Here is a 24,692-nt window from a genome sequence, read left to right as displayed (position 1 = left end):
GTGAGACCATTAAGTGATACACGCCACAGTCAATCCTATGGCTCAAACAAGGATTAAAACAATAGACTAAAGCTCAGGATGCTTCTGCAAAAAAGAAGTGGGGTGAAAAATCCTTTAACCAGACCTGGTCGTAAATGGGTCAGAACATGGTAGGACAGGACACCACCCTGACAGAGCTGCCCCGCAACGAGCCAGGCTAGTCGGAGAGAAGGGGGACAGTAGGATGAGCCAAGTTTAGAAACATTGGCGAGGAAGCAAACACTCACTAAACAGTGTGTTGGCAAGTCTGGAAAAACGTGTTAGGAATGACCTACATCCAGACTGTGAGAGGAAGCACAAGATGCTCAAAGAATAAATCACCTGTTTGCAGGGAATTAAAAGCTATAACATTTCATTAACAACGCCTGCTTTGTTCACACTCTGCAGCACTTATCTCAAACGTGGGTTTGGTGGTGTTATGTAACCATCAGTGGACACACGTACATCCTTGAATAAAACGTTTTTATTTCCAATTTGCATGAGGGAAGAAGAGACTGACTGAACTATTTCCTACATCGAATTTGAAAGCTCATCTCATGTGCCCTGTTGGCAAAGGTTTCATGAACCAGTTTTTGAGAAAGGCCCTAAAAAAAAAAAAAAACAAACAAAAAAAACCACACAAAACAGTAAAAGGACAGATGGTGAGAAGGAAGAAAAGCAAGAATATGTGACACTGAAAGGAAAATGAATATGTATTCGACTTGCACAGAGCTACTCTGGTTTTTCTTCGGGTGCACAACAATTCTGTGCATTTACTTGACACTTTTGCCCATTTGATAAACAAAATGTATGTATAGGCTTGAGTTAATTATGAGCCACTGTATACAAAATGCCCAAGTGTGCATTAAAAAATAAGTAACATCGCACCACTCATGTCTGTGAAGGTTCTCAGTCATCCAGGTCATCATAGTATAAGGTCCTTAGATCGCACCGCTCAGCACGTGAGAGGGGGTACTCATTTCATCAGCAGGTTTCTGTTTAAATGTCATGTGTGTCACACTGCTGGCTCTAACCCATATATAACAAACACCAAAGAGCTAGATAAACAGCACTTTCGGGCATACACAAAGAGCCTCATTAAGGAGCATTAGGTACGAGTTTCACACACAACAAACACCAGGTTCCGGTGTACCTTTGTGTTGTGTACCAGTAAAGCAAGTGTGCAATACATGCTTTCACTCTCCAACCCTAACAGTGTTCGTCCCACAGAGAGAAAGAAAAAAAAACAAAAACACAAACTGAAATTCAGAGAATCGAAAGTCACGCTGCTGTAGCCCTACGTGACTGTATTTGTAGGTCAAGTTCAGTCTAGTAAGTAGTTAACACCATCCGGGCCCCTCGTTTTTCTCTTCAATCCCCTCCACCGTTTCTTCTTGTGGCATCCTTTAAGACCCACAAGTTTAGTTTACCCTGCTACATTTCCTCTTGTCATTTGTATCGTCCGTTTACAAAACTTTCTGTAATGCATTTATGCCATTTTGACAATTTTAAAATGTTTTGTTCATATTCTGATCATCTTTAAGGCAATCCAATTTCATTCTGAAGCTCACCGTGAAAACAATTATCTAAAGTATACTGTATCTTTTTGTTGCTCTAACTGATAAGGAGGGTTAAGTCACTAAGAAGCAAGTGTCCCCCGTCGTTGCTGCCTGTAATTCCAGCAGGTATTGTACCAACATGGAACATCCTGTTTTTTTCTCCACAGAAACTCTGCTGGGATTGGAGAACAGGACCAGAGCACTTTGTCTTTGTGGATTAGCCACAGACGCATACGTTTCCATGGAGCAGGTTAAGCTAACGAAGGGCTTTCATTCGCTTAATACCCTCTCTCCCTCTGTAGCATGAGTATTAATCTGGGAGCTGAGGGACTTTAGGGATAGTTATTGTCCTTTAAGCTTAACTATGACAGCATGGACTTAGTGGATAATAACTACTCCAGGGTCAGCCAAATTTTTATTTCTCCTGTGGCTGTTGAAGTCATTCTTCATCTGTGGATGTGTTCTAGAAACAACCCTCCCTGCAGGCATAAAACAGCAGCAAGGGGTGTATTGCATTGTGTTTTGGACATTCCACTGTGACTCCCTGAGGATAAACTAGAGGCTCTGAGACTGGACTGGTGCGATAACAGCAGCAACAACTACATTTCCTGTTATTGAGATGTGGACAGAGAAACAAGGGATTGCTGTGGCCAAGGGAAATTTAAAAAAAAAAATGCTGATATATTTCCTTACTTCAGTAATAGAGAAACAGACCAACTTTGTGGAGAGATAAGAAGGTTATCAAGGTCAATACTAATGCACATCAGTGTTTGTGTACTTTTAGACAGCTCAAACAAACCCAGTAGGCAATTGCTGATACAAAGCCACCAACTGAGCTGTGCTTTCCAAAGGACAAGAGGTTTTGTGATTGAGTTACCTACAAAAGAAGCTCATTATGTTTTATTAGCATGCATACTGAACATTTCTCACCAGTGACTCACAATTTCTTAAAAATCAGGGAGGAGAATACAGCTGAAGCTTTTGTTACCTGCCATGTGTAGTTCTGACAAGTGTATTTGGATAATCTTTGGCAATTACACTGCAATGTGCTTCACGGTGCCAACAAAACAAATCAAAACAGGTATAGCACCACTCTACGATACACAATATTCCCTTAACAGTTACTTTCAAATGACTTTCAAAGGACTGATTTAATGTCAGATTTGAACAACAACAAGCAGAGTTGGGCATGACTGCACATTTAAAGTCAACTGCATCGCATTCCAGCTCCAAAGCAGCTGCAGGAGCTGATACGTGTAATACCAGAGACACTGCAACACAAGTCACCAACACTGGGAATACTGAGAATCCATGTTCAGAAGAAGGCGCAGTAAACGCTGCAGAACAAAAACAGCTAAAGGGCATCTGAGAGTCGAGCTTCATTTATGCACAATGAAGCCACAGGAGTGTTAGCTAGATGTTGGAAACACTCTGATAGCACCTGTCAGCGAGCCGAGTGGCTTCTCAGGGTTAAGAGAAGAGAGGCTGTATTTCATCTTGACAAAAAGAATGTTAGTGTGTGGCTTTCAGAGGAGAACATGGAGCCTTAGTTTTAAGCTCAGTAAAAGGGTTTTTTCAAAGCACCAACAGCACCCAAACAACAGAATCAAGTGGACAGAAAGCACCAAATTCCTCAAAGCTAAGTGTCAAATATAATCCCCTACCAGACGAGAAGAACAAGCTATTACTGGCAAATATTTCAGAAGCCTCTGGCAAAAGGAACCCTAAGAACGAATAGCACGGTCAACACAGTGCTATTCATTTGGCATTTATTTGGAAATACCCTGTGTAATGCCATGTATGTAAAGCATGGGTGTAGAACTCATTTTAATCTGCGTGCCACAGAAATCTCAATTTGATTTTGAGTGGGCCACACACTACATCTATTGCATAATAACCAATAAAAAGCCCTCTAAGCTGATTCCCTTTCTGTTAGGGTAAATATGTTAAAGTACATACAGAAAAACACTAACATTTCTTTAGCTTTATAAACCTGATGAGCAGTCTGAGATATCTCAAGTTACATATGTCCCAGTTTTTCCACACTGCAAAAAATACAACTGAATGGAAGCAAAAAAATCTGTTAGAATGGCTCCCACACTTTGTTTGACACCACGGACGTAAACCAAAAATGAAAGTGGTCCTCACACAAAGAACCTGGTCTGTGTTGGTACAGTGCATCAGAAGTAGACATCGGTGTTCATGTTGGCTTCCCACAAGCCCAGGATGTTGTTATTGCTGTAAAACTGTACAGCTGTGGTGACAAACCTACTACTATTGCGGAAGTGAGAGGAGAGGTTTCACAGGGTTTTCAAAAAAAAAAAAAAAAAAAAAAAAAAAGAGCCACCAAGGGTTGTGACGCACCATTAAGTCTGCTCTGCAGTGTCTGCAAAAACACTCACTGCAGAGAAAAGTCACAAGGAGGGGAAAAGAGTCCAAATGCAAACTCAGCTTCAAACTGACTGCAATGTCCATTTTACCCCAGCAATAATTCAAATTACCAACACTATATTGTGCATGAGTCATAATGTCATATATTACAAAATTAAAAGCTAAAGAGGTCCGCCTTCTGTTGCTGGCCTAGTTTAAAAACATCCAGGGGTTACTTCATTAGTTTTGTCCGTTCTTCAAAAAGCACACGGGGTGGGTTATCTGGGGCTTACAAATCATACAAGTCAGTTTCACTATTATTACCGTTTCCCCCCTTTGGCTGCGTGTGTACAACCAGGTGTGGGTATGGGCATTCTATTTATAGCCATCTCTTTGCCTGCTGCTCAGTCCAGCCTGTGCTAAGGAGATTTAGTGTTCCTGCATCCTGGTTCTTGTCCGTGTCGAAAGCCGATTTCCATTTAAAGAAAACTGCACCTGCAGCACAGACAGAGTGCTGAAGGGAGTTAAACTACAAACCAACTTCCTGCAGGAATTTAAATAGATAATTAAGAAAAATGTACATATTGCTGACATTATCAGAACAGTAGGGCTGTTTGTCTAAAACTGGTGGTTGTATAATCAGAGCGAGTGCCTGCAAACGTGTACTGATACCACATTACTGACAAGCAGAAGCTGAGGTCAAAGCACTGCTGAGCAAAGCATCCATTGGGCTTGTTTTTACAGAGCAGTTTGCCTCATTCTTTTCTCCATGTAAAAGCAAAAAAGGTCTCACTTAAATGACAGACCATTGCTATGACAAGTGAATCCGATTCATGTTACAGACCCAGAGTTGTCATGACACCACAGCAGGAAAAGACATTACACCATAGGAGTTTAGTCAGTTCTGTTTTCCTGTGAACATACGCTTACATCAACCAATCTCCTGGCCCGCAGCTCTCTAGCAAGGAGAGATTAGTGGATATGTGAGGAAGGCTAAATGCCAAAAAAGGGTAACAGAACAAGTCTAAATTTGAGGTATGGAGAACACAAATGGCACTACGAACGCTTCTAAGACACCCATTTAGAAAAGTGCAAAAAGAAGAGAGGAACAAGCAAATCCATTCTGTGCACTTGACACAGGCACTCATGGCTGACAGTGTACAAAAACACACTAAAAGCAAAGCAGGGCAGTGAATTTTTTATGCTGCAAGCAGACTACCGGCACAAAGACTGGTGGGACTTTCAGTTTGCCATATAAGCACAGTCTTGTTGTACATTCAGCCACCAACAAGTGTGCGCAGTGGTTCTACATCTCACTGAACAAATGAACAGATCTTAAACCACAAGATGACAAGCCACATGAGGCAGTCAGTTGTTCCAGGGGGCTGCATGGCCCATTAGTGTGAGTGTTCCTTGCATGGGTTTGACCGCCTAATTATCTACCAAATCTAAAGCTGAGTGGGAGGCATCCTTTAGTGCCTTTTATCCGTCTCTTCAGAGGATTACTTTGAAACGACCAAGCCTACGTCTGTAAAAGCCTTGCGGCGTGGTCTACAAAACTACCAAATAGGCCATTGAGGATGTTCTCTTCTAGCTATCCTACAGTTTATCATTCCAGTTAATTGCTGGCTTCTTCAAGACAGTAACACAAAACAAACTGCATGCATTTCCAGTCTCTGAGCTACTCACATGCAGGGTGCATAATTCAATGACTAACACCTAACCTTTGAAGAAAACACCTGTGTTCATTGCATAACTGCATCTACTACTTACAAAATACATGTGGACAGGTGGTGTACCACGAGTAAAGATAACACTTACCGTCATCACCAGCTCAAAGGGATGCTTGTACACCCGCACAGGTGACTGGTATTTCTGCACCATGATGGGGATTACGCCAACAATCTGAACAGAAGAACATAAGATCAAAATCAATCAGCAGTGATTACAGACATTTGGGGAAGAAATCTAAGAAGCAGGGCTGTATCCGAGTCATTCTTAAGAATAACCACTTGCTAAGTGCTAAAATTACAGCATTATAGCTGCATCTGGTCCTTCAACGAGAGGCTTGGTGTGCAATTAGGAAGAACTGTGTTTTGGCTGACTGATGGCGTGATGCCGAGTGAAGCCAGGTGCTGCTGTGTGTGTGTGTGTGTGTGTGTGTGTGTGTGTGTGTGTGTGTGTGCGTGTCTAGCAGTCCAAAGAGACAGGAAACTTTGTATAGTGATGGACTGCAGAAGGGAACTCTCCTAAGCTTTGCCCAAGGACCTCGCTGATCAATAGATGCAGCAGTTCTTACTACTTTATCACATAAGCAGTGCCGCTGCAATGGCTTATCACTGCAAACTACCGAGGTATAACCATGCTAACATCAGCTGCAGAAGCTTGGATCAAAGCTGCAAATGACAGGACTCAAACAGGGTTTTTCCTACCCGTCAAAGAATTTTGTGCACAACAGAGAAGCTTTGGGGTTCCAAAGGAAAATCACCTAATGGATTTTTTTTTTTTTTTTAAGGTAAATACAGGAAAAACTGCAAAGGCTTTTCCTTATCTGAAGACCAATTGTGGTTATGTCCATAGATACCCCCAAATGCCTGTTTTAGTCCAGGAAAAAATTCTGTCTATTTAAATATAAAACAGCAAGGTAAGGTAAACAACTAGAGCAGCGGTGCATCAAATATGCAGCCCAGGGTATTTCCACTTCTTTCAACTGTAACTTAGCTGTGACATGAGGAAAACCAGAGATTTCTCCCATTGTCTAAAAAAAATTGCTTAAAAATAGGATTTAACAAGTAAGAACTAATGATAGCTGGCATTTGTTTTTCTGGGGAGTGGGGTAAGAGGTCTTTCACTTGGGCTTATAGTTGTAGCTTTTTTAAAAAGTTTGAATCTGACCCAGGAGTTGTGTTGTATTATTTGTCAGGCCCATTTGACACCCACAAACTGGGTGTGACACTCCTGACCTAGAACACTAACACAGAGACAACAGCATGAGAGTAAATTTAAAAAAAAAAAAAAAAAAAAAACTTGAATAACCTAAAATAAAAAGACAAAAACATGGGCCAAATCCCTTTACTCCAGTTATTTTTGCGCAAGTACAGAGCAGCCCCTTGGATTTCATGTGTTTTTGCTCAGCGTGCTGCTACATGTCTGTAACTCCTGCTATGCTTTGATCGGTATATGTCTGCAAGGAGGGGTGTGAGCCAACGTCCCTGCACTACTTAATAAAGGGATCAGGGCGGGCAGACTAATAATAACCAGTCTAGGTCACACAGGATACATACTGCTACAGTATCCCTTTGCTAAACACCACATGTCTTGACGATTGCTACTGCAGTACATAATTACCGTCATGCTTCAGGATCTGTTGGCAACTTCAAAGACACAAACAAGACAATTACTTCAGAATGTGCTAATTAGGAGACTTCAGTGACAGAGATGCCCGTTTAGTACCCAACCATCTTTACTGATCGCTTCCCACTGTTTTTAGCACCCTCTTCTCACGGGTTACTCGTTTTTGGTTTTTGTTCTAGCTTGTTTTGGTCTTCTGCTTTCAGGAACTATTTGTAACGTCACGGTTTAACTAATCCAAAACTGACTTTTTTGCCCTCAATTTTCAACACTTTTTAATAATATTAAACAATTTTTTAAAACGAAAAAAAGGTTAAAAAAAAAAAAAAAAAAAAAAAAAGATGGGGACTTCGGTACTGACTCATAGTGGTTAACAGCATTTGAAACGACGGTTTGCTAGCTGCCACACAAACAGCGCTCGCTGAGACTAGCCGCGTAACTACCGCTAACTTTATAAATCGAGATTATCTTGACACACATCAAATTAACGGATCTTACCTGTGATTTAGAAAGGTAAAGAAATGTTGAACAGGATGATTCTTGTCAGTGTTCGTTTCTTCTGTGAGGGCTATCCGAGGGAACTCATGCTATTCCCCTCTTCGGCTCTTCACTTCTCCGGCTCCAGCGGCTAACAGCAGTTAGCTTTGTTATGCTAGCTGGCCATTAAGCCGGAATATTTATCAAACCCTTTGGCGAGTCCTTTTCAGAGCCTCACAGCGACCAGCATCCCAAGATCAATAAACTGAATATCCCTGATAGCTCGCTGTTAAATCACGCCTATAAGTAGATGATGTTTGGACACAGGAGACGGTCTCCCTCCCTCGCTGTCATGCCTGTGGTACCGTCGCTCCTCCCCGTTTTCTAAGCTCAGTTTTTTTCCACCTCTTTCATAAAACCCGCAGCGTGCCCGACCTCTTCTGTTCAAGTGAAGGACACACAGCAGAGGACAGCCAGTATTATTGTTGCAATTCTGAAAACATCAAATAAAAAAATAAAAAAATGTTTCTCTGCTTTTACGTTTTACATTTTAGTTCTAAATATTGGGAGTTTTACGGTACAGCAGGGGAAACAAGCTGTGTTAATCTGACAGATGCTGCTGCCCTGGTTGCATAACCTGTGCATGCCCCTTATGGGCTGTGCAATGTAGTTCATGTTCTCTGCAATAAAATGATAATTCAGTTGACATGAGGACGTTTTTATTATTATTTTGACTTGATTCTTAATTTAAGGTTTACGTAGATCGAGGTGATTAAAGGATTTTCAAAAGGGTTTGTGTGGGGGGTAGAGGGGCACAAGAAATTTGAATATTTGATCATTCACTGACATAGAAAACAGATGCAGATGACAGGTAAAGCACCTTGTTTTCTCTAACTGCCTATTTGGCTGTCAGTCTGCCATAGAGGCCAAATATAAATAAGTATGAATGATTATTAGGAGGATGTAAAGAAAGAAAGGACAAAAAGGAGGAACTTATGTGATAAAAAGGGGGCTACCACTTTATCTGTCCAGATTGGTGGTGTTTCTGTTATTAGTTAGATCATGTTAATTTGTGAGTGCAAACAGTGTCCATGCGTATTTTAAGTTGCTTATATAACTTAAATTTTAGAGTTTTTGAGTTTAATTACTTTTACTTAGTTGTCTACACTTTCTGGCAACATCCTGAGAAGTTTACCCTACAAACAAAAGTCTGGTGCTAGTCTCTTACAGCTGCTTTACGTGTGTAGTACTAACAGCAATGTGTAATACTAACATAAAGACGTAAGATCAGGCACTGTCTCAGCGAAGCTGCAAAATAATGTTGTGAATACATTACAGTTATTTTCCAAAAAGTCATTTTTCACCAGCCCAGCATCAAAGTCATTTCTAATCACCTGAGTTGGCTCAGGTGAATAGAAATGAATACATCTGAGGGACAGCTCAGGTTGAGCGGTTTGAAAAAAAAAGTATGAGAGGTACGTTTCAGATCATTTGGACATATGTTAAATATGGAACTGCTAGGAAATAGAAAGAGGAAGACAGAGAAGATTTGTGGATGCTATGAGAGAGGACATGCAGAAGGTTGATGTGACAGAGGAGGATGCAAGGGATGGGGTGAGATGGAGGTCACATCTAAAGGGAGCAGGTGGAAAAAGAAGAACTCAATTAGTTGTTTAACACATTAGTTAATGAAGATAAAATTAAGTCAAGACAAATCAAGTGGCTATATAGTCATTTCAGCCGTGTACAGTGGTACAGTACACAGTGAAACAAGACAGCGTTCCTCCAAGACAATGGTGCTACATATAATAGACAGTCCACACAGAACTACATGAAGTGCAAGTGTTCAAACATTGAATGATAGAGACACACAACAGTGCAGCAGAAAAGTGCAATAATGGGTCCTGCAAAAAGACTGAGCATTGTGCAAAAAGTACTTGAGGTAATGGGGTTTATGAATGTGTGTGTGTGTGTGTGTGTGTGTGTGTGTGTGTGTGTGTGTGTGCGTGTGTGTGTGATTATGCAGATAAGTTTTTGAGGCAGTGACATGTATGAAGGTATGTGTGTTTGTGTCAGTCCAGAACCTGAGTGTTAATGTGTCTGACGGTTTGTGGGAAGGAACTGATGGAGCGGGTGTTGCAAGTGTCTGTGATAGAGGGAAGAGAGGTGAGAATGGGTGATGGGAGATGGGCTTTTCTCAGCTTTCGCAGGAAGTAGAGACGCTGTTGGGCTTTCGTAGCTATTGAGCTGTTTGGGGGGGACCATGACAGGTTCTCTGCTTTGGTGTTCATAGAGGTTCTCTGTGAACACCAAGGAATTTGGTGCTGTTAATGAGCTCCACAGAGGATCCATCGATGTTAAGTGGACAGTGATATCTCTGTGCTCTCCTGAAGTCAACAATTATCTCTTTTGTTCTGTCCACATTCAGAGACAGGTTGTTGACTCTACACCAGTCCAATAGCTGTTGCACCTCCTCTCTGTATGCTGAGTCGTCTTTCTTGCTGATGAGACCCACCACAGTCATGTCATGAGCAGACTTGATGATGTGGTTCAAACTGTGCATTGCTGCACAATCGTGAGTCAGCAGAGTGAACAGCAGTGGGCTGAGCATATAGCCCTGAGGGGCTCCAGTGCTCAGTATGGTGGTGTTGGAGATGCTGTTACTGATCCGGACTGTCTGAGGTCTCTCCGTCAGAAAGTCCAGGATCCAGTTGCAGAGGGCGGTGTGCAGGACCAGCAGGCTCAGTTTTCCAACCAGGTGCTGAGGAATGATTGTGTTGAATGCTGAACTGAAATCTATGAACACATTTGTACATATGTGTCTTTATTGTCCAGGTGGGTGAGGCGAGATATAGGTTGGTGGTAATTGCATCCGGACCGGTTGGGGCAATAGTGGAGTGGCAGCAGGGTCTTAATGAGCCTCAGGATGAGCCTGTTGAAGCACTTCATCATGATGGGTGTGAGTGCAACGGGAAGGTAGTCACTGAGGCAGGACACAGAGGACTTCTTTGGCACAGGAACGATGATGGTGGCCTTGATGCACGTTGGGACGACAGCAGTACTCAGGGAGTATAATACTGTCACTAGTTTATGAGTAGTAGAAATGCAAAGAATCATGTCATGATATACTGTATTTTGCAGGCAAAGAGTTACAGGACTCTCTCCCAGACCACAGCAGGAACCTCACACACTGGCTCATACTCATAATACAAGTCAGAGCTTTACATTAAAAATGTTAAGTGTGTTTTCAAAATTGGAGTTTATAGTTGGTTCGGTTGGCAGTTCATGTTTTGCCATAGCTATAATTAAATATTTATACTTCCAATAGCATTAACATACTACGCAGATCATGAAAAAGACTTTTGTAATTTTCATTGTAAGTGGGGTAAATAACTTAATTAAAAACATTCTAACAGAAATGTAAATGCTTTAATTTGAATCTTTTAATAAACCATGTAACTTGGATGGATGCGATGCTGGCGTGACCACAGTGCACACGTCTGATGTTGCTCACAGTGGTCCTGTCACAGTGTGGGGAAAGTAGGACCCAAATGCAGGACTTTCTGAATGGAGATGGTGCGTTTATTTACAATGAAAAGAAACTATAAAACAGTGCCAACAATCCACAGTGCGTGCGTTCTTTGTGCGCTCGTTCCCAATCCCCGCGCCATGATCCGTGGTAAGTGTTTAGTCCTCCTCGGTGCCTATGTACAACAGTGTGCTGCTCCCGCCACACGTTTCCACAATCCACCTGGAAACGAGAGAGTCCACAGTGAGTACCGTCCCATTCACCGGCCAACAAAAACACTTTAACCATTCCAACAGGAAAAGTTCAGAGAACACAGTAAACAGAGCAAGAGCACTGACTATGTTCCTGGTTTAACAATCCCGCGCTGGCTGCCGCTCCAATCCTCTCTTGAGTAGTGTTTCCTTGACGATCAGCAACAGATGGCTTGAGCCTTGAGCCAGCCACACCCGGTGTGGCTGGCTCAAGGCTCAAAGACTCTCCAGGCCTGGTATGGCAGCAAAACTCACACACCGCAACACACACTCACACACGGACCCAGGGAAACAAGGGACCAGGAGCAGATCACACCAACAAACAACAATAAACAATCCACAGAGTCAAACCGAACTTATAATATTCACTAAACCCAAGAATAATGCATGAGCCCTGAGTCCCCAGACCCATGACAGGTCCATGGGACCGCTCAGGGAGTTTGTGTGTTTGCTCAGACACATGAAAAGTTAGAGGGAACATTGTCTGCAGGAAGAGGTGTATTAGACATTCTTATTATCAGAACTGCTGTCTGAACTCCTGTCATACCATCATCTTCATCACAGCTCTGGCACGGGTCCCTGGAGTTTGGAAGATCCTGAGGTATTCCTCTTTGACAGCCTTCAGTGGCAGTTACATAAAGTACATTATATCTTAATGGCATAAATATTGTTCATAATGGGCTGATTGTCATTTTGATATTAAGAAACATTGTTGAAAAATGTCAAATTCTGTAAATGATTAAAGGTTGCCCAGCCTTAGCCACCTTGCTGTCTTCTTTTCCAAAACTCACTGCAAAACTTTAAAGTTGTTTAGACACTAATTAAACTGTGTTTTAGTTAACAAATAAATGTGAAGTTTTGTAGTATTAAATTTCATTTACTTTTATAAAACCAGTGTCTGACATGAAGTTCAGTTTGTGTGAATCCAAATGTTTGTCTCCATCTAGTGTTTAGTTAGAATCATTACAAAGCTGTGTGACTAAACCGTGTCGTCTTTTACTATTAAAAAAGCCTTTTAAAGCAATTCTCGACCCAAAAAATCTGTCTGTAGTCTCAAAACATATTTTAGCCTTATATGTTTGTATGTTCCCTATTTCCTCCAAGACCAGCGACCCAATCTTGATGAAACTTTACCTAAACAATGCCTAGGCCACTGTGAGTGCCAACCTTTACAAGTTATACGCAAATATTTTTATATAAATTCCCCAATCATGTACCACTGACAGTTCAGCTGAGCACCAAAGACAATGTCATAGTATAGGATGGAATGTCAGATTACAATGGTGTCTCACAATGTATCACAACATAATAGCATTGTAACTATGTATGTGTGTTTATGTTTCTATAAAAAAACTGGGGTAGTTGAAGACTTCTACACAATACTGCTATAACTGTTAGCTTATTATTTACTTTTTTAATTAATAACAAACAGAATAATTGTGAAATGGTGAAAAAAACGTCTACAAGCATGTTTGAGTGGTGCTGAGCACACTGCATCTCCACTCAAATCAGAGCCTATTCACAGTAATTAAAACATGCAGCAGCCTAAAAGCTTTAAAATAGTCAGAGAAAAAAAAACAACAGATCCACGTTTTTTCAGTTGTTTTTGTCTTTTATTTTCCAATTGTTTTTTGTTTTTTAAATTTGGAATTTCCAATAGGAGAATCTGGAGGAAAGCCAGGAACACAGGGTGAACACCAGAGAGCGGCTGAGGGAGCAAAATACTCCAAAACCTTCCTCTGGTGAACACCCACAGAACCACTATGGTGCTTAGAATTCAGTACGATGTTATAGAGATATAGCACCATAGGCAAAGACCCTACAAAAAACCCTCCAACAATCAGATGATCCCCTATGAACAAGCACGTGGCGACAGTGGGAAGGAAAAACTCCCTTTTAACAGGAAGAAACCTTCGGCAGAACCAGGTTCAGGGCCTCTAGGGGCGGCCATCTGCCGCGACCGGTTGGGGGTGATGGAAAAGAGAACCTTCTTTCCAAAAAGTTGGTACACTCATTCAGATGACAAAAGTATTCTGGACACTAGTTTAAACAAGCTGAGCTAATTTAGGATGGACACAGTCAGATATGAACAACTGGCCAGTGACAGACAGATGGTTAGTGTACTCTTGTCTTACCTTGTGTTTTGAAGAAAGCAAATTAGTATTTTTTTTAATTATCCAATGTATTACATTTAACATTACAGCTTATGTGTCCAATAATCATTATCTGTGCACTATTTTTAAATAGTTGCACATGTCCCAACTTTTTGAAAAGAGGATTGTTTGTAGGTCTTTTTAAAATTCCAGATCTCCTTTGTCAACTTAACTTTCTAAAAGGTATTTTAACAAGCCCTACATTGCATTTATTTTTATCTTGAGAAATGAGCCTCAGATCAGTTTTCAAGATAAAAATTACAGAACAGGGTTTGTCCAGACGGGTGGGTTTGTCACTGTATAGTCAAGTCTGTGAATGTCACTGTCCAGGGCTCTATTGAGCGTGTTGAACAGACGAGAAAACCAGCCAGTACTCTTCTTGAGAGTACTGGCCGGTGATGTGTTTGAAGGCAGGGGTATTTTTGGTTCATTACTTTCTTCAGTGGGGGACTCTGGTGTTGGAATCTCACGCACTGGAGAAAGTTTACCATCCTTGACAACTCTCCATATGGTCCCAGAATTCTTTGACCTTACTAAAGATTTCTGGAGCTGTGACACTAAAACCTCTGAAACAGCAATCTCAAATGCTTCGTCACCAGATTCCATGGCAGCCTGCAACAAGTATTTGGATCCAAACACCTTGCACAGCTTTTTATAGATGGGGATGTGCAGGTTTTCAACACTTGGTGGGGGAATGGAAACCAGTTCTTTTTCAGCCCTCATTGTTACACCACCCAATAATGCAACCAGGTCCACGTTTAGTATGGATGTTCTGGTTTTTGATGCAATATGGTCGACTAACTTAGCAAGAAGCACAGTAAGAAAGGTCATGTTGACTGGACAGTCAGGAGACTCCAGACTTGGTGAAGAATTCTCCTGGTAGGCTAAAATCAATGCTGAAGGGACAAATGTTTCTGAATACTTAGGGAGCTCTGGAGTTGGAGGAGGACTCAGATTATCCATGCACAGTGAATTCTCTAAGGAACAGTCACTTATTTGTGGGATTTCTGCATCTTCCTCCTCCTCCACATCTAGACAGCAAATCTGCTTGCAATTAGAGTCTGAGCATGTCATGCTGTCAGATGCCCTGTCTGTGATTTTTCGGCTGATATTCAAGATGCATTCAAAAATCTCAGTCACATTATACACCATTTGTATAATGCTCATACCTGTCACTGAGTCATGAGTTTTTGGGGTAGGAGCTGGCCCTGTGATACGAGCCAGCGACGTGTTGACTTTTTTAGTAATTTCTGCTGAAAACAGCTTTACTAATATATCCGCGTTGTAGGACTTACCTTGTGCCATGGATAGGGCTTCACCAAAACAGTGATGAAGGGTGTTTCTGAAGCTGGCTTGAATATTATTTTCTGTTACTCTGCAGCAGCTGCACCCATCCTGCAAACTTACCTTATCTCCACTTGCATGATTGTGCCCCTTGGCAAGAACCTGAGGTTCTACAACCTCCAGGACCAAGGCGCTTATTTCTTCTATAACCGCATGGCACATGCTGGACAAGAGAATGACAACTTTTGATCCAGGGTCACCATCGGCTAAAGACGCCCACTGACTAAAAGATGAAAAAACAAAGATAAACAGTTGAGCAAAACAAACCTTTAACCAGAGTATATGTGTGTATTAGTGATCATTTTTGCTGCTTGTAAGCTTGATGGCTTTAAATGTGTGACTTACTCCTGTGAAACATCTTTCACATAGGGGGTGATGACTTTTCCAAGATTTTCCAGGGTCAGAAGAGGCAGTTTCAAATGCCTGCAATCCAGTGTTCCCATTTCCTCCAACATCTAGAAAGAAAAGGCAGTCAGGTTTTTAGGAATCTTTGACACAATCACAAAATGTTCTGCAATGGGATTTAAAATTGTCACTGTTAAATGCTGTGCACTACAGTTCACTAATGAAATCCAACAACTGATAACACAAAAATATATGTGTGATATGTCACACTAACAATATACAGTATATTAACAATTTGACATCACATATTATTTGATATAGCAATGTACTGAAGGTTATTTTATCAGGAATAAAAGTAATTTATACAAAAATGCTAAAGTTAAGTGGACAATGGCAAAACCACCAAAGATAGTGATTATCATTTTGTCTGCAGATTGTTCTTCTTTCTTTCTTTCGTTCTTGTTTTTTTCTTTTGCTTTGTTTTGTTTTTTTTTACCTTATCCGGTTGAAGCAACGAAACGATTTCCACAGATTTCCCTCTGTTCACTGAATTAAATTCTGTCATGTCTTTACCGTTTAGCACAATTACAAACTGCACGTTGTTCAAATTATTTCCAAGTATCTGATTATGAAGCTTCTTCACGCCGAAAGTCTGTCTACAGTTTGAACTGTCGGTTTCTCGATACGTCATAAAGCTGACATCACAAAGCTGACATTCGATGAGTGCGCGCGAACGTGCACGTGGTGCGCACACTCATCGAATGTGAGCCCCCCCCCCAAAAAAAACAAAACAAAAAAAAAAACAAAGATTGTACATTAACATATGTTATTGTGAAATAATCTCCCACTATATAAAAATTTTTTATATAGTGGGAGAGAGAGCGAGAGAGAGAGAGAGAAAGAGAGAGAGAGAGAGAGAGTATGCAAATGGCTAACAAACAGCCATTATATCTCATCATACATTGAGAATAGCAGAGAAATCAACAATACACGTGTCACAGTCCTGGGTCAGTGACCCAGTGTTTTTTGTATTATTGTTGTTATTCTATGATTTCTTCTTTGTATATAACTTCTAGTGTTCTGAGTTGTTTTGTATCCTAGTTTCGAGGTTTAGTTCTGTGCCCAGTCTTTTTCCTGTTTTGCTTTAAAGGTCAATGTATTCTGTTTTGCTTCCTCCCCACCTCTTCTAATTAAGAGGTGGGGACACTGCTGAGGCGGCCGAGGTCGTTTGGAGTCCGGTGAGAGCTTTTAAAGACCTTGTATGACTCTGTGGTGGCATCTGTCATTTTTTTACAGTGTGGTATGTTGGAGCAGCAGTTTATCAGCAGCTGAGAGGAAGAGGATGGGTAAACTCATCAGGAAGGCCAGCTCTGTTTTGGGATGCACCCTGGACCCAGTGCAGGTGGTGGGAGACAGAAGGACTCTGGCCAAAATAACATCTCTGATGGACAGAGTCTCCCACCCCATGGATCTAAATGTTGCTGAACTGCAGAGCTCCTTCAGTGACAGACTGCTGCATCCTCGATGCATGAAGGAGCGTTTCCGCAGGTCCTTCCTCCCTGCAGCTGTCAGACTGTACAATCAAAACTGCTCCCAACAAACATAGATGTTTACATCAGTGCTGTAACTTGCACTATTTTATCAACCGATTCACACTACAACCTGAGTTTGCCTCTTATCTGTATTTAATTTTATTTAGTTTAATAACGGTACAGTACTCAACTTTTGGTAACCATTGTCCTTGATGTAAATATGTAAAAGCTGTGTATGTTTCTGTTTTGTGTCTTGTGTACTGTTTGTTTGTATATGTGTCTTTCTTGCTGCTGTTACACCCAAATTTCCCCTTGTGGGACAATTAAAGGATTATTCTATTCTATTCTATTCTATTCTATTCTATTCTATGCTAATCGTAATCGTAGTGTCAGCCTGTTTCCCAGGTGTTTGCTCTCTGGCCTGTTCCCCACCTGTATTTAGCGTCTGCGTGTGTTCGTCCCTCATAGCCTGTGTGTTCTGTTTCAAGTTCTGTTTTCCAGCTTTCCAGTTTGGTTTCTGTTTTCCTTTTTGCCAGCAATAAAGCTGAGGTTCTTTGAGTTTCTGCCTCCGTGAGTCTGCGTATTGGGTCCGTTTCCTGCCCGGCTGCACACAGACCATGACAACACCTCTTCCAATTAATGGCTAATTAATATTGTGCTGAACACAGTCCAAAAGATTCAATGAGCCACATCAGTGTCTACTGTCTGTCCACTGTTTACTATCATAGCCAAGTGGCTAACAAAGGTAAACAGAAGTTTTCCCAGTCCCTGCTAATGCATTATCTTGTTTCAGGATACATATTACCTGCCATTATCCAAAGACACATCTGCTTACCTGTATCTTTTGTTCGTTTCTCGTTCTTCTTTTCTCCTGATGGCTTTGACCTTTTCTTGTTCATCTTCCATCAGTAATTTTGCACTCCAGTATTAACACCCAACCCCACAACATAGACTAATAGAACTACACCTTGTATAAAGTTTTTTTTCCACACAACCCAGGAAAATAATACATAATGGGCTTGGATGGACAATATTATGAAAGAAATGTGCACTATTTGGAAGCAGCCCGCCCCTCCACTTTCGACAGGTTGTGTGACTTCAGCATAGCATCAGCAGCAAGCAGGCGCACCGAGGGCCCTCGCGCTCACTTTTTGGGTATATGTATATGATAGATGATGTGTGTATATGATGTGTGTAATAGAATTTAGAAAACACATCGGTGCAAATTATAAGTCTATATCATGATGTCTTCAGTTTTTGTGTTTGTTGTCGGGCTGTCAACATTAATGTGTAATGGACAAACTGCCTGAAATGCGTTGACAAAGACATTTGAGGGATTTTGAGTTAAAAAAATTTCATAGCATTAATTGTGATGACGGCTTTAAAGTTGACAGCCCTAGTTTGTTGGTTTGTTTTTATTTACTTTTATTTTGCGAGCTGGTTATTAGATGCCGCTCCAGCCAGCCAGAGAATCCCCCGCCGCCCGATCGGTGCCCATGCAATCCCCAAAATGCGCTGGCATGATGTCGGGCAGCATGGGTGCGAGCAACTTTTTTTTTTTTTGCCGATGCCCATAATGCCGCACCCAGCACGATGGCCCCCTGGCCAGCCGCCCATGTCGCCCATATCAAAAACCACCACTGTCTATACCACATTTTTCTAGTTAAGGTAAAAGGTTAAACTGTTCTGCAGTAAATCAATTGACCACTAGATGAAGACAAACACTGTGACCTCCACAAATGAATCTAAACACTTTCCGATTTTGTGAAAATAGATTAATTTTAAATATAAATGACTTATTCTATACTTAATTAAGTATACAGTAGGGTATTTACACCTTTACCCCTTTATCTTTATTATTTTTCAAATGTTATAGCTGTTTTTGGCTCGAATTGTAAACAGAACAAACACTTCCTGCAGCATTCATCATTTTTGCCAACATTTTGAGGAGCTGTATATACATGCTGCTTTGTGAAATACTTCTTTTGTTGTGCTTTAAGAATACTTCTGAACCAGCAAAGATTCATTTTACTGTTAATGTTTAACTTCAAATCCTGTTGTGATCAGTATTCATGGTTTGCAGGGTTTTTGTGGCCAAGAACAGTGTTAAAGTGTACAGAGCAACCTTGACTAGGACTCTGTGTTGTGACTGAGTCCAGATCAGTGTCCTTGTTGTTCAAATGTTAACAAAATCAGTGTTCTTGTAACTGCACAGTGATAAACCTGAGATTAGTGCCTCTTATCACATAATGTAAATATTCAGCTTTTAGCCTGTTAAATAAAATAAAGTGCATTCATACATAAATGGTTTTAGTTTATTTACCACAAAATGCTCCAAAATAACATTATAAAACATCCTGTCATGTAAAATTAAATGGACCCCTTCTAATCTAAACTAGTGTCAGGTTAAAGGTTGATTATAGTTCTAAAAGACAGCACATGCATTATAAACACTGTCAAACTTCAGTTACAGTTTTTCTTTTAATTAATTAAATTTAATTTTAATTTATTTGTTTTATGTTGAGACAGTCAGTTTTCATTGATTACGTTTCAAATTTGACAGCATAGAGTCACAGCATATTTTTGATACCAAATGCCCCCGGCCACCAGAGGGCCTGGACTAAACAAGACAAAAAATGTAACTTGGTGTTTTCACACACTCAGCTCTTTATAGAAACACAGATATAAGCATGCTGATAGTGTAACACTGTTACTGTGTTTAACGTGTTATTTAATAGCTTAAAGAACTAGAGAAATGTTCCCAATGAAAAATCTAAAAATCCTGCTGTACTCCACCATTGCGATCCATCATTTGGGAGACAACATCTGACTATATTGCTGGCAGTTCACCCCACTGGCACACAGAAATACCCTGCAGGTGTGTACGAGCAAAGAGCAGCATGAGAGCAGGAAGTGGTTTTCATAGTCTGTTTCCTGTAGCTTTGACAGGAAACTGACTCTTAACTGTCAACAGCTTGTAAACTCTCAGGTAGCTGATACCACATGGATACTGATGTTTATTTCTCACAGATATCAATTTAGTGGTCTTACTAAAAAAGTAAGACTGGGTCCAGAGCCTTCTATACAATATTTTTCACGTATATTTGACAAGAAAGATGTTGTCCTTGGTGGTTTATTTCATTCAAGTTACCAAGAAAATGAATCTCATTAACTGTATAGGGACTGGTGATTTATTAGATTCATCCATTCATTAAATATCTTCACATTATACATCTTGCCTAATATTGTCTCACGATGGATTTCTATTACATTGTAACATGCTAAACCACATTTCCTTTGCTCAGCAGCTCCCTTGCTCATAATGTGACAGACTGAATCTGACAAGCAGGCTTCCTTTGAGGTCAAGGTGGACAACCTAAAACACACATTTTATTATAACATCTGTGGACATTTCTTTGAGTTTCACACAAATCGAATGCAGATTTGTTTTATTTTTTAGACAGAACAGGAAGAACAGATGACGGGAAGTATTAAATGAAAACACTGAACTTCTCTGTGTCATTTCATGAGGAAGCAAACAGCCCAGAGAGATGGGAGTAGTGCTGCAGCACAGCAACCACAGGCAGAGCAGCTACGTCGCATGTTGTTGATCAACGTTTTTGCAAGACAGGAAATGAGAAACAGACAGTTAGAGGAGATACAGACTACGTTGTCTTCCTTTCGCACACGCAGCAATCTCCAAGGCGGCGGTAAATTAGGAGGGAGACAGGTGAATTCTCCTGTGAAGGTTTTTGATGCAACCTTGAAAACAGAGAGAACTTTAGTTACAGCCTAAAAGTGTGAAATGGGCACTGAGGAGAAAGATCCAGAGCCTGCAGCTCAGCCAGCATCAAAGGAGCAGGGATCACCTGAGAAGGAAAATGAGCCTCCACAAACATCTGAGACCAGCGACCCTCTCAACACATACAAGTGGCATACTGGCTCCAAGGGAACCCTCAATGAGCAGAAAGAAGAGGGAGAAGGAACGCCAGCATCCTCCACATCCACGATGGAAAAAATTCAGAAGGCCTCTAGCAACAAGTGGAGCAAGATGCAAAACTGGCGTAAGGCCTTGAGTGAGGACCCCGGAGAAAAGAATTCGACCAATGGGAAAAGCAGCGATGCAGCCAAGCCTGAAAAAGCCTCCGGAGGAACAAGAAAGAACCCCTTCAGGAGGGCCCTGTCCGAGCCTCCTGGGTCTCTGTTTGCGGCCCTCTCCCCTGCCAACTCGGCTCACGCAGCTTCATCCTCCGCTGCAGCCACTTCTGCTGGCACAGAAGCCTCGGGGGCTGCCTCCAGTGACCCCTCACAGAAAGGGGGCGGAGGGGCACTTTTTAAAAAATATCTTCGGACTGTGTCCCAGAAGCTCAAGAAGCCAAAGCTACAGCCCCGCAACAGCACGCCATCCCTGGCAGGTAATACCACTACAATAAAAGTACAGCGTACACACAAAACGCTGCGCATTAAGTTCATTACTCAATTCAAATATTATGTGAAATATCAGAAAGTGTTTCCTATTCCCTATCTATTGCACACAATTTGTGATTTCCTGTTAAGTAGGTAGGACCATTTAATAACACTCATCAGTATGAGTGGTATGTGTGACCTCTGTCAAAAGTGCATCTGGAAATTTCATCTGCAATGTTACTATTAAGAGTATTTTAGCATCTGGCTCAGTATTAAACACATGTAGAAATAAATAAAGAGAGAAGCTGAGAATTTAAATAGGCTTACATTATGTTAAAATACATTATAAATATAAATCATTTATAAACCACAAGTAAAAGAGTGGATCTCAGAAGAGTTACAGGTTATGAAAGTGATGAAAGAGTTAAATACAGCCAAACATCGCTGAATGACTTTGACACTTCCAAAATTATCTTAAACATCAGCAAACAATTTAAACAAAATATTGTAAAGATGTTGAGTTGTTTCTGGGCCATTACCCAGTAAGCTAAATGATAGTGTGATCTCGGATATTGTGACAAATCTGATGTCTATTGATGGCTATTTAAAATCCTCTAACCTCAAGAAATCTCTTTTAGAAGATTTGCAGATGCAACATTTACATCCTCAAATAAACATTAAAAAATTATCAGTACAAAGACAAAAGGAAAGTCTGTAACTGTTGGAATATTTTCTAAACAAACAGTAGTATTATAGGCCGAGATTATAAACATTAGTAGTAGCAGCAGTAGTAGTGGTAGCAGTAGTAAATCTGTGAGGCAAGTGTGGAGTCATTGGACAAGCTTAAAATCTAAGCCCTGTGCCCATCAAGTCTATGTTTAAGGGCTCTCTCCTTGTAGATAACAGATTTCTCTCTCCTTCTACAAAGCAGAACCCAGACAATCGTCATCATCTCTTTCAGATTTGAATCATTGCGAGACCAAAACCGCCAAAACAGCAGAGAAATGACCCAGAAATTCAAAGTAACTGAAGAACTGCAAACCAGCACCCACACTTAACTAGATTCACTAACCAAGTTCCCCAGCGCTGAGAAACAAATGCATACTAAGAGATAGATGGCTAAAAAATGTACAGCAACATAATGTGTTGTTGTGACTCAGAAGTTTCTCTGTCCCTTATACGAAAATGGTAGGCAAATCCAACCAGAAGCCTACCCGCTGTTAAGATACAAAATATGAACTCTAGTCAGATTTGCACGCATTCCCCTACTTGTGCAGAAACTAAAAAGGAGTGCCCTCAGACAGCTAATACAAATGATGTCTGAACATTTGTCTAATGACATCAGAAACCTCAATCCACCTCAGGACAGAGTTATACCTATACTGAAGTTCTCTAGGCGTCTTTCATCTCAGCTGACAGGAAATGAGAGAAACATCTGCAACACACACAGACAGATCATGCAGGTGTGAGCCAAATGAGGCATGGCTGCATGGAGAAGATACCACATTTTATTATTAAAAAGAACAAGAAGAAAATATAATTGCCTTCAAAAAAACATTACTTTCCTGCCACCTTCTGCTCTCCTGGGCTTTTATGCATGTTTTAGTGATGCAATATTATCTTTATCTTCTGCTGGCGTTTCAAGAACAGCATATACCCCTTGATATTAATGTAAACATTAAGACACAATGGATGTTGACATCGAGTAAAAAAAAAGACACAAAAAACCTAACGACAGCCCACAGGATGTGCGCAGGCCTACGTGGCGTGTAATAAAAAAGAGAGAGCGATAGCGTCAGTAGCCAGGGCAACACCTCAAATGGGAGTGGCCAAACGCTGTGTGAGATAAGTGTCATTACCAAAAATCTAAAACAAACCAGCCCGGCAGCATACGCCTCCAGTTAAGCAGTATCTGTCCATCATAAACAATTTACTGTCAGTTCTTCAAAGTGAGAGAAATCAGCACATATTTAGCATATGATTACACGCGTATACTGACCTTACATCATTGATCAGTATCAAAATGTGTTTGTCTGTGCAATGTTTACTTGAATTGCAGGTTTGAATGAGGTTGTCCCGACACCAGCCGGTGCCTCCGAACTCTCAAGACTGCAATGGGTCCCGCCTCAGGAGGTCCCCTTATGGGACATCAGCAACTGTTGCCTGGAAGATGGGCAGATTCTCATTTCTCCAGAGGAAGAGGTACCCACAGATAACAGCATGTTATTTACACTGATTTCAAATCATGTTGTCATAACCACGGAGAGTGAAAATGCCCATTTTTGTGTGTCCGTCTTAGCCAACAATGTGGACTCGAAACCGTGTCAGCAGCTGCTTGTCCAACCTCAGCATGCAGAACCTTGTAGACATTGACACAGGTCCGTATACACACGTAAAGCAAACAAAATGACGTGCAGATTAAAATGCAATGAAGAAAAATCATCAAACACCCCCAGCTTAACTGTTACTGACATCAGCGATGACTATTGCACTATTTCCGCAGAAGACACAGAGGAAATAGCTAAATGTTTGTTCGTGGCAATGTCTGTAAGATCGCTTCCTCTGCTTCCTCTGTGTTTTTTTTCCTCTGGGGAAGATAGCATCAAGACAGTGTTTTAGCAGTCCAATGAAAACTCGCAGAAAGACAGAGCTAGATGATATAGTCAGTATCTTCCATCCATGCAGTTTAGATATTTTGCTTAGAAGAGGTTCAGAGACTGCACTGTGGAGGTGTTCGATCCTGCACCGACTGGCTGGGTGACTCAATCAGCTCTTTTGAGGACGACAGAAAGGAAATGATAAAGACACCAAGACGGAAGTAACAGGACTTTTGCACAAACCTCTGGACTAAATGATAGGATTTAAACGCTGGATTGTTTGTGGTGGGAATTTGGGTAAGCAGAGAAAAGAAAATCGGACACCTGTGTAATCTTGTAATGAAACACATTGATATCGCTGACTATAGATAAGCAATAGAGGATATCATAATCTCTAGTTGGAGATATCAGTCTTCTGACTGAAGGGTTAAAAAGTTCACACAAAACAGGAAAAATCAAAATGGGAACATTTGAGTTTTTTCTTTGTAAAGCTACAGTAAACTACGTGTTATTTAGTGATATATGCGCAATTAGTTGACTTTACTCAGATAGGTCTAGCTATCAGATTACAGCTATAAACCACATCCTGAACTGCCTCATCTGAAGCCATCTGGAAATATTAAAATATTTTGCTTGATGTTTTTGAGAGTCTTCAGTAGAAGTTGTTTGTGTTAGATGAGTGAAAAAACAGAATTTTGCTTGAAAACTATTCATAAAATGGTGTGCATAACCACTGATTTTACTGCTTTGTTTTCAGGT

General features: G+C 40.9%; 3 protein-coding genes across 7 annotated transcripts in view; 1 reads left to right on the top strand and 2 right to left on the bottom strand.

The window, feature by feature from the left end:
- The window catches only part of si:dkey-237i9.1 (SEC14-like protein 1), a 37,434-nt gene extending 29,269 nt beyond the window's left edge, over nt 1-8,165 (bottom strand). For both annotated transcript variants that reach the window (XM_025908053.1, XM_003447982.5), the window contains exons 1-2: nt 7,797-8,165; nt 5,769-5,852 (exon numbers count right to left, since the gene is read on the bottom strand). In XM_025908053.1, the coding sequence (XP_025763838.1) occupies nt 5,769-5,831 (63 nt within the window). In that variant the 5' untranslated portion in view covers nt 5,832-5,852; nt 7,797-8,165. The remainder of the gene's footprint in view (nt 1-5,768; nt 5,853-7,796) is intronic.
- A 5,335-nt stretch (nt 8,166-13,500) lies between these two features.
- LOC109194462 (uncharacterized) overlaps nt 13,501-24,692 on the bottom strand; it is a 25,507-nt gene continuing 14,315 nt past the window's right edge. The window contains exons 1-3 of one of the 3 annotated variants that reach the window (XM_025908052.1): nt 17,765-17,928; nt 15,398-15,507; nt 13,501-15,275 (exon numbers count right to left, since the gene is read on the bottom strand). In XM_025908052.1, coding sequence (XP_025763837.1) covers nt 13,967-15,275; nt 15,398-15,507 — 1,419 coding nt within the window. In that variant the 5' untranslated portion in view covers nt 17,765-17,928 and the 3' untranslated portion in view covers nt 13,501-13,966. Of the gene's footprint in view, nt 15,276-15,397; nt 15,508-15,893; nt 16,078-17,764; nt 17,929-24,692 lie in introns of those variants that run through there. The other 2 variants (XM_013273041.3, XM_025908051.1) reach the window with 2 other exon arrangements.
- rasal3 (RAS protein activator like 3) overlaps nt 20,471-24,692 on the top strand; it is a 13,336-nt gene continuing 9,114 nt past the window's right edge. Inside the window, exons 1-3 of one of the 2 annotated variants that reach the window (XM_005470087.4) lie at nt 20,471-21,344; nt 23,396-23,538; nt 23,636-23,714. In XM_005470087.4, the coding sequence (XP_005470144.1) occupies nt 20,735-21,344; nt 23,396-23,538; nt 23,636-23,714 (832 nt within the window). In that variant the 5' untranslated portion in view covers nt 20,471-20,734. Of the gene's footprint in view, nt 21,345-23,395; nt 23,539-23,635; nt 23,715-23,738; nt 24,231-24,692 lie in introns of those variants that run through there. The other variant, XM_025908050.1, reaches the window with a different exon arrangement.

Source organism: Oreochromis niloticus, linkage group LG6 (genome assembly GCF_001858045.2).
Source record: "Oreochromis niloticus isolate F11D_XX linkage group LG6, O_niloticus_UMD_NMBU, whole genome shotgun sequence".
Taxonomy (NCBI): Eukaryota; Metazoa; Chordata; class Actinopteri; order Cichliformes; family Cichlidae; genus Oreochromis; species Oreochromis niloticus.
This window is presented reverse-complemented; position numbering and strand designations above follow the sequence as displayed.